Consider the following 10,103-nt stretch of genomic DNA (forward strand, 5'->3'; position numbering starts at 1 on the left):
TTCGTCGAGTAATTATTTGCAAGCACGTGTAACATGCTATTCTCGTGCTTGAGTCATCTGATCTCTTGTTTAAGACTTGCCACCTCAACCATCAATGATTTAACTTGGTGAGTTCGAGTAAGTAGGCGTTGGCCCATATTGGATACAGAACCCGCACATTGAACACTAAGAGCCAAGGAGTCTTGAACAGTCAACTCATCAGACTGTTTTGAAAGGATTCTGTTATCCTTTGGAGTGATAAGATTCCTAGCCACCATAGTAGTGGTTAAGAAGACCATTAGAAGATAAGAAAGACGAGCGCCATATATTATCCTAACGCTGCTCGTCTGTATCACTCCTAAGATTCAAATATAAGCAAATGTTAGAAGGGTAAGCCATTTTCAGAAATGATGAAGGAAAAAGGAGGTCAAATAAAATCTCAGAAGTACAAGAAAGGGAAAATTTCTACAGGCAACAACTTTATGAGCATACTCTTGAACACAATTAATGTCTCTATAAAAGAAGAGGCAACAAAGCCACTTGTTCAGAAATCGAAGAAGCATTACTCTCCGAATTTCAAAAGTCAGATATTTCTTAATAAAGTTTGTTAGCATTTTTCAGACGCAATCTCAACTTTGTCAGAGATTTTAGTAAAGCATCTCTTTTCGGCAACTCTTCTTGCTAAGAGACTGAAGCAGAATGATCAACGATCAACCTAAATGATTTGAAATCAGGGTGAGATATTCATCAGGGAGAGAATCCAAAACGGATCAAAATTTTAACGAGTCAATCGAATACTTGTGGTCATCCAAAGGGGGTGTTGTGAATAATATGTGGATGAACCACATGAATAGTCTGTTACTATTTAAGCACAACATTTTCACTATTTATTTGTGGAAAATTTGTAAAGTGAATAGTGTTCTCTTTGCTTATAAAACGAACGAGGGTCATAAAAGAAGAAGAGAGAAAAGAGAGGAAGAGGAAAGAGGATAACAGAGAGAGAATTATTTTATACTTTTATTATTCTAAATTATTTTATACTTTTGACCCGTAAACCGAAGCTATATTGGTCCCTCAGCTTTAGGCAGTGTGTTGCAAAACCCACGCTCTCTTTCTCTCACTACAATTCTCACACCATCGCCACAACCCCACCCCACCCTAAAGAGCAAGCTCCGACCACCGCCCATGGCGACCAGCACGATTAGGGTTCTTCTGCTCGCTCTCCTCCTCATCGCATCCCCTTTCCTCCAAGGTCTCTCTCTCAATCCCCAAATCTAGATCTAATATGTGTTCGTTGTATACATATATTGTATTGTTTCGTTCATTTCGTTTGTTGAAATTTCGATTTGCTTCATCGAATCGATTTACCAGCTAGTGTTTGGTGTTTTACTTGTTGGGTTTGACTTGGTTGATCAGTGCAAATTAGATCTGGTTTGACTAGTTTTCGTTTTGATCGATTCGATGCTCCATTGTTTTGACGGTGTATGGTCGAATTTATTGTTGATGTGTAGGTTTGGCATGGATTAGATGAGTTTATTGTCGTTAATTAATTAGTAGAAAGCTAAATTTCACTTCAAGGTAGCCTTTTCAGCTAACATGCAATTGCTTTCGTGAGGTAGGGGAATACGATTACGTGTTTTGTTAATGACCCTTTTTAGCTCATTGCTTTCTTTTCCTGTCCTGCCCTTTTCAGATGACTTAAGTAATGCTTGCATGCTGGGTTAGATAAGCAAAAGTTGAGTCTTGCGTTCAATAGACTGTGATTTACGTGTTTGATTTGCAATATTCATAATTTGTGGAAATTATGATAACATTTTGTTGATTTAATGTGGATTCCAAGTGGGTCGTACTGAATATATGGTTTTTCCCATCTTTAGTTGCCAGGGGCCAGTCTGATTCGGAAGTGGATGCTTCTGACACCGTGGAAGAAAGCGGTGATCTCGGGATTGTTGGCGAGGATGTCCAAGATTTTGGAGACGGAAGTTTTAGCTCAGCTCCTGGAGTTGATACAATCTGTGTCTTCCCCAAAAACATAGCTAAAAGTAAGAATTTCATCGTTATTGTACATTGGAAAATTTGTAGCCTTTTTTTTTTTTTTTTTTGTATCTTTTCAATTTTAGAAGTGTGTTTTTATTTTGAGAAGTGTGTTTTTTACTTTGATCTCATCTCTGCAGCGGTGGCGGCAGGGGAAGAGACTGAATTACTGGTTGGCCTGAAAAATGATGGTAATAAACATAACATTTTCTTATGTGATTGGATTCCCTCTTTCTTCGAGTGCAATGCAATGCTGTGTTCAAATTGTTTTTATTACCTTTGTTATTTGTTCTGTGCTGCGACATGCCAATTCCCCTTGGAAAGAGCAACATGATTACTTGTTGTGCAGGCGTATTAATGCACTTGTTCTGCTATATTTTTTTCTGAAATGTTTAGAACATAGCTTAATTGCTGTTTTGATGATAAACCAGGGGAGTCGAGCTTGAATGTGATTGCAATCAAAGCTACCGTTCATCTTCCTTTTGATCACAATCTGCTGGTTCAGAATCTTACTGCCCAGGTAATTGTTGGTATGATTGGTTTACACATAAATCATATCTGGATTTTCTTTTAAATTGTTGTGTTTCATCAGGAGATTTTTTGTTGGTTAACATGTTTTTTAGAATCTGGAAACATTTTATGACAAGTAGTCTTGTCTATGAACAACTGAACTTCATTTTTTATTTCCATATTGCAATATAATATCTCTTTATTTGGATTAATTACACTAACACCCCCTGAGGTTTATCGAGTTTTCACAAAACCCCCTCACGTTTGAGACATTACACTAACACCTCTTCAGGTTTTAATTCACTTTCACATAACTCCTTTAGTCAAAATTCGTGTAATAAATTGACAACTTTACCCTTATAACTAATTACTTAAACAATAAGAAAATCTTTATAATTATAAACAACAAAAAAATCTTCATAATTATATATAGAAGAATAAAATATTAAAAAATAAATTAAACATTAAAATTGCCAACAAAATATTTAATGCCTGATAATGAGATGAAGATCAAACAGATTACTGTTGTTGTAGTTCATCACAATGGAGGCTGCGACCCAAGTATCGTGTACAAAATACTTATTCTCTTTGAACTCAATTTTTGTACAGTTTAGTTTCTAAATGTTTTACATCTACGTTTAATTCTACTATATGGTATACCCACTGCACATTGTACACTTTGCGCCATATGAAATCATCAACTTAAACGCTTAAACAACATACCAAAAGAATCCAACAAAAATTTCAAACGGATTCAGAGAGAGAGAGAGAGGGAGAGAGATCCCGTCGTGGTGGTTTTGGGAAAACACACAAAGGAGGGTTCAAGGGTGGCTGGGGTTGCAGACTTGCAATGGAGTCGAAGGGGGGAGATTTCATGGAGTGGTGGTTTTGCTATTTTTAATGTTTCATTTATATTTTTAATACTTTTCAAAGACTTTTATTGTTTATGTAATTAATTATAAGGGTAAAGATGTCGATTTGTTACTTGAATTTTGAGTGAAGGGGTTATGTGAAAGTGAATTAAAACCTGAAGGGGTGTTAGTGTAACGTTTCAAACGTAAAGGGGTTTTGTGAAAACTTGATAAACCTCAGGGAGTGTTAGTGTAATTAACCCCTCTTTATTTGCTTGCTGCTTGAGATATTGCTGATTGCATGTAACTTATTTTACAAGTGAAGGATATGTATGTTTAACAAACCATAGTTTGTTAAAGATTGGCAGGGTATCCATGACCATTGTAAGTTTGGTTATCTAAGTTTCTTATTGAAGGTTAATGAGATCTATTTTCATAATTGACTTGGTAAAGATCATACCCCTCATTGCCTATTTGTTTAGCACGAGCCGAATTGTCTAGTATTGTAATAATTAATATAAATAGTGGATGAGGGTTGATAGTCACATTGAAAGGATGATCAAACTTGCAATCTATTTGATAGCTCAATCAAGGACATTGAGAGTGATGACAGTTCAGATTTAATCTTTACTGTAGAAGGTTTGCTTTTTACTTGTATGAGATGTTGAACTGATTTGTTTTAAAGTATTTTGGGGCTTCGAAAAGTTTAATAACATAAAGCTTTTTTACTTATATTTTTAAAACGCATTACCATTGGGTTGGTCATTTATTTTCCTGCACCATTTTACACTTCCTAGTTTGTAAAACATGCCTCTTTCTTTTCATGTTGGGAATTTTGTGTTATTCTTTGCATTAAAGTTGCTTCTAGCTAGTTTTGTTTTGTTCTTTTGTCAGTTCCACTTACAGATGTGGTTTAACTGTAGGCTTTTAACAATGGATCAGTTCCAGCTTCGGCTCAGGCTGCTTTCCCATACATATTTGCTGTCAGCAAGTTCTTACAGGTATCATCATTCCTTTCTATTGTTAACATCTGAAATTGCTTGTATTTTCAGTCAACTCTACTTTAAAATGCAATTGAATCAATGGAGTGGTACGCTTGACCTAAATCATTTAATTTGTGTTATGCAGCCTGGTGCTTTTGATCTCGTGGGTACCATTTATTATGAGATAGACCAACAACCATACCAGAGCACCTTCTACAATGGTACTATCGAAGTTGTTGAGGCCGGTGCTATGCTCAGCATTGAGTCTGTATTTCTTGTCACCCTTGGATGTGCCCTTCTTGTCCTCCTAGGTTTATGGATTCATGGTCAAATACAGCACCTTTCTAAGGTATTCAAACTTATGAGATTGTTGTATTTCTTATACTTGTTTCAAATCTTAAAACTGCACTTTTAGTATAGGTGATGATAGTTATATGTTTATAATTACTTTTGTTCATTTAGTCTTCATTTAATTAATCTTTTGTGTGTGTCTGTTTTTTGGTTAGAAAACCAAGAGGGCTCCCAAGGTGGAAGTTGGAACCAAGGCTACCGATGCCTCTATGGATGAATGGCTTCAGGTTTGTGTTTCCAACGCTTAAAACATGGACCTGTTAAAAGTTATCACTTTCTTTTTGAGATTTGCATCTCTCATAATCCAAGTATCGCACTCATGACATTTAAATGGACCTATTCAATATGGGTTGCTTCATTTAGAACTTCCCGCATCTGTAGTTTAATAGGTGTTTCAAATTACCAGACAAATAAAGAAGTATATGTTTTGAAGGAGGGATATAACAAAACAAAGAAGCATCGGTTCTTCTAATTTCATGTGTATATAATGAGCTGAGCTGTCTTGTTTAAAGTATACCCTCTAACTTTGGTCATTATAAATTCACGAATCAATCCTTATGTGTTCCGTTTTTACTCTTTTGATGGCCAGGGAACTGCATATACTCAGTCAGTCAAAGACAAAACAAAGAAGAAGAAATAGATTACTGAACTGTTCACAGTTCAGGTGCACGAGAACTACATTGAAGTGCAGACTCTTGTAACCCATACTAGGGACATGACGTTTAAGAGAGGTCGAAAACTTTCGCTAGTTATGGAATTTAGACCAGAAAACAATACTTGCCTTGCTGTTGTAGACATGACGGAAACTTCTACATTTTCTTTTTTAGAGATGGAGTTCAGTAGTTAAACTAACGCAATGCTAGGGATCATACAATTTTGTTGAAGCTATACAATTTTCCTTGAGATCTTGTTTTGATTTGTGATTTGCGCGGATTTGGTTTGTGCATTTGTTGAGTCGCCTACCTGAGCCACGTTCTGTTTTTCAAAGATGTAGTATATGCACAGTAGTTAGTAAGCACTAGATAAAAAAGAAATGCTCGAAAGCTAAAGTCTGTTGGCTGTAGAAGTTTTTCACTTTGTAGGTTCGAGCTTATGGGCATAATGTTGCTTAAGGCACGTTTTCTGAGAGGGAATCAGATCAACTAGCCCTAGTAATGGCTAAATTGGTTAATGGTCCCCATTGTGTTGGAGTAGTAGGAAGATTACACCCGTGGTAGAAAAAAATTCGGATTTAAACCTTGTGGTGTAATCCATTAAGATTCAAATTCAAAATCAACATTTTTGTCCTTTCTCTGTTAACACATTTAGCCTTCATAACCTAAAGGGAGAAAAAACTCATTCATCCAAGGCTATGAATTATTTGCTCCATGCTTCCATTCAAAGCTCTTTTGTCCATGAGATCAACTCCAACCCTTGGAGTAAGTCTTAAAATTTCGCTTCCCATTTTATTCCAACCCTTGTGCTAAAATAGGGTTAAGTGTTAGAAGTGAAAAAAAAAAAAAAAAAGGAAAAAAAAAAAAGAAAGAAAAAGTCAAATTCTAGCCAAGATTTAGGTCAAAATTAATGGAGGAGCCCACATGTGAGAGTGGAACAAGGAAAGTGAACTGGACTCACCTAGCCCACGTGCGCGCACGGCCCACACGCGCTTTCTCGCACGCTGGCCCACCCACATGGGGCTGTCGGCTTATTGTTGCCTCGTGACATGAGCCCAACAACTCCTTTTGCTAATCCAACGGCCACAACTCAAATGGATGTTGGATATCCAACGGTCTACTTTAATTTATTTAATTTTTTGTTTTATATTTATATATTTATTGAATTGAGATCGAAGATAATCAAATATAACGGTAAAAAAAAAGATCTAACGACCCAATTTTAAATCCAACGGCTGAAATAATTAAAAAAAATTATTTAACTAAAACTTCACCCAAAAACTCTATAAATACATCTATGTATTTGTTCAAACATCCACACAAAACTCTTTTTTCTCCTACAATTCTTCCAACTTTTCTTTCTACCATCTTCCAAAATCATTTCTTCCCTTTTCCAAATTTTTCAAGATGGCAAATGATCATCTTAGAGGTCATAATTGGTCCTTTGATGAAGATGTTGCTTTATGCTTGGAATGGGTTTCTATTAGCGAAGATGGTGCCGTTGGCACGAATCAAAATAAAAAGGTTTTGTGGGCTAAATTTGTTGATAAGTTTACTAAAATTGATGGAAGGTTACCAACAAAGCATGCACTTTATGGAAGGGAAGCTTGGAGAGAGTAGTGGTTGACATGACTAGTACAAGGAGCGCCGTAAAGGTGGTGAGTTTCTTTGTTGATATTTTATTTGTCATGTACATAATCCTATTTTGCAACTAATTGTATTTATGAATTTCTTGCATACGGTGACGAAGTAATGGCAATTTACAAGACAAGAACTACGCCAATAATGGGAAAAATTATTTGGTAGTGAAGTTGCAAACACAAATGATGTCAATGAATGTGTCGATTTGTTGACCCCAACTTCTTCTTTTGCAAGGTCTCCGGGAAGAGATAAGCAAAAGGAAACAAAGAGAAAAGGGAAATTCCAATATCCGGTTAGTGCAACGATTTCTACCGGATTTGCAAAATTGGCCGAAAGCCATAGCTCTCGAGACGAAGAAATGACCCAAAAGCGCTTGGCCTTTATGAAGGAAGGGGAAAAGGGAGCATGAAAGGTTCGAATGTGATTTGATGAGGGAGGACCCCAACAAATACACTCCAAATAGGAAGAAGTTCTTACGAGATAAGTAAAAGGAATTTTTGCAAAGGCATGCCACAAGGAGTATCTTTCAGGATGATGATTTAATCAAGGCTATATCTCAAGTCCACCACTAAGTCAAGGTAGTGGATATCATTATTAAGTTTATGTAGTTTATTAATTGTCGTTTGTATTAAGTTTATGTAGTTTATTAATTATCGTTTGTATTAAGTTTATGACTTATTAATTATCCTTTGTATTAAGTTTATGACTTATTAATTATCGTTTGTATTTATGGCTTATTAATTATTATTTCTATTATTCTAGATGCCTTCATAATTATTATACATATTGTTGCACACTTTGATGTACAATAGATGCATTCAATAATTCAAGGGGCCTTCAATAATTATTGTACATATTGTTGCACACTTTGATGTATAATAGATGTTTTCAATATTTCAAAGGGCCTTCAATAATTTTTGTACATATTGCTACACACTTAGATGTACAATAGATGTCTTCAATAATTTTTGACAACGTACTAGACAAAAGACTTGTCACAAGAAGACACTTCAATTTATTACAAGAAAATACCAATCTAGCGCACTTAAAATTATTACAAAAAACAACCACACTAGCACACTTAAGTTTATTACAAGAAAACAATCACACTAGCACACTGAAATTTAACACAAGAAAACAACCACACTAACACACTTAAGTTTATTACAAGAAAACAACCACACTAACACACTTAAGATTATCCATCATCACCGTTCTCCTTCTCGGCGCCATATATGCTCAACCAAATCCTTTCGGAGTGTGTTGTGACCTTGATAAGCATGAATTCTATTTAAACATCTCATATACTCACTGAGTATGACCCTATCATGTTGAGTCTCGTATGTAGTTGCAACAAGTTTGCAAATTCGGCTTCTTCATTGTTCATTTCTGCATCCCCAGTTGCAAGGCTTGCTTGGTATTGTGTCATCTGTATTGCCAAGCTACACCTTTTTCTATCACCCATTGATGATATATTGATGATTTTGAGGGAACAAAAACACTTTGAAAGTTGGATGATTGGTGAATATGTTTTGTGATGGTTAGATATTCAACCTATGCTTATATAGAGGATGATTGAAGGTTTGTGTTTCATGTGTTTCGTATGTATTTGTTATGTGTTTCGTGTGTTTTATGTGTTTCATGTGTTTCGTGTGTTATACATCTCTATCATGTGTTTTGTATGTGTTTCATATGTGTTTTGTGTGTTTCTTGTGTTTTGTGGTTATACATCTCTATCATGTGTTTATATTCTTTGGTAGTGTTTCATGTGTTGATTTAGTGATTTTTCAATATTTATTGGAATTTAGATATTTTTATGTTAAAATGTTCATAAAATTAATTTAGGATAGTCTACATAATTTTTTTTTTTTTAAAGTTAATGTTTAAAAATAGCTTAAATTCATTTTTTAATAATCTGGAGCTAAAATTTTAGCCTAGACGGGTTGGAGCAGAAAAGCTATTTTTGGGCTAAAACCCAAATTTGCTGGGCTAAAAATTTTAGGTTTTAACCTAAGGGATAAAGATGGTTTGAGAACTAGATTTTTTTATGCAGCACTAAAAAAAATTGATTTCGTCAAACATTTCCGTTAGCTCACCCCATCTTTTATCTGATGGAAGAAATTATGAAATCTAATCCTAAGAACCAACCAGCCAACAAAACCAATCAATTGACTATTCGCTGAGATTTGCACACCAATCAAGCAAACAAAAACCAAGCAACATGAAAAGAGGAGCAGCATGCATACCTCATCATCATTAGCTGAAGAATTCGACCTCTCGGACTAACAACTAACAACATTAACATCTCGTTTTTAATCAACTCAAATGAAGAATCGAGTCAAATAGTTATCAGAAATTAGTGGTTTGTTTTTGAGGATTTTTTTTCCTGAGGTTTTTTTTTTCTGTGATTGGTTGTTAAATCCCCTAATTTGGGGTTTGATTGTTTTTGTGATTTGTTTGTGGTCTAATTGTTTTGTATTGCCAGGTATGGGGCTGTTTTGTCTAAAAAAAAAAATGAAGGGAAGCTGGAGAGAGAGAGAGAGAGAGGACGAGAAAGGCCAAAAGTCTGGAGAGAAATAAAGAGAGAGAGATGGGATGCAGTGAAGCATGTGGACAGAGGAAGAACCCGAGTAGGAAATAAGCTTTCTGAAAAGAAAAAAAAGCGGATTGGGGTGGGAATGTTAGCGGAGGGTTGATCGAAATGTTAATTTTGGAGTTGAATCCTAACAGACTTCACCAACGAGGTTAAATCCGAATTTTTTACCATGGAGACTATCTTCCGATTACCTTATCACCACGAGAACCATTAATCTAATTTAACCCCCTAGTAATTGATCTATTTCTTGATTTTAGGTATTTGATTATGGATTTGAAAGGAAAATTCACATTTTTGTAATTTTGACCCTAATGCCTCTTCATTAGCATGAAGTTGAATAACAGGCCCTTCTGGTGAAGCGTTGACCAATCCCTTAACTGGAATTTGATTGGTGGAAGGCTCAGCCGTGGGATCAAGAGCTGGAGGAATGGAAATTTGGATTTGAGAAATCCGATGAGATGGTTGCCTTTGCTTCTTTAAAGATTTATGTTTTTCCATAAATGGC

At 35.5% G+C, this 10,103-nt stretch overlaps 1 protein-coding gene across 1 annotated transcript; it reads left to right on the forward strand.

Annotated features, from left to right (window-relative positions):
* The first annotated feature begins 1,033 nt into the window (after positions 1-1,033).
* On the forward strand, positions 1,034-5,624 carry LOC103966227 (translocon-associated protein subunit alpha). Its single transcript, XM_009379383.3, has 8 exons — positions 1,034-1,231; positions 1,857-2,021; positions 2,154-2,204; positions 2,445-2,533; positions 4,298-4,375; positions 4,503-4,706; positions 4,864-4,935; positions 5,298-5,624. The coding sequence occupies exons 1-8, from the start codon at positions 1,165-1,167 to the stop codon at positions 5,346-5,348; spliced, it is 777 nt and encodes a 258-aa protein (XP_009377658.2). The 5' UTR covers positions 1,034-1,164; the 3' UTR covers positions 5,349-5,624.
* Positions 5,625-10,103: the final 4,479 nt, after the last annotated feature.

This window comes from the organism of the source record quoted next, unplaced genomic scaffold (assembly GCF_019419815.1).
Source record: "Pyrus x bretschneideri cultivar Hongxiangsu unplaced genomic scaffold, Pyrus_bretschneideri_v1 Contig7, whole genome shotgun sequence".
Classification (NCBI taxonomy): domain Eukaryota; kingdom Viridiplantae; phylum Streptophyta; class Magnoliopsida; order Rosales; family Rosaceae; genus Pyrus; species Pyrus x bretschneideri.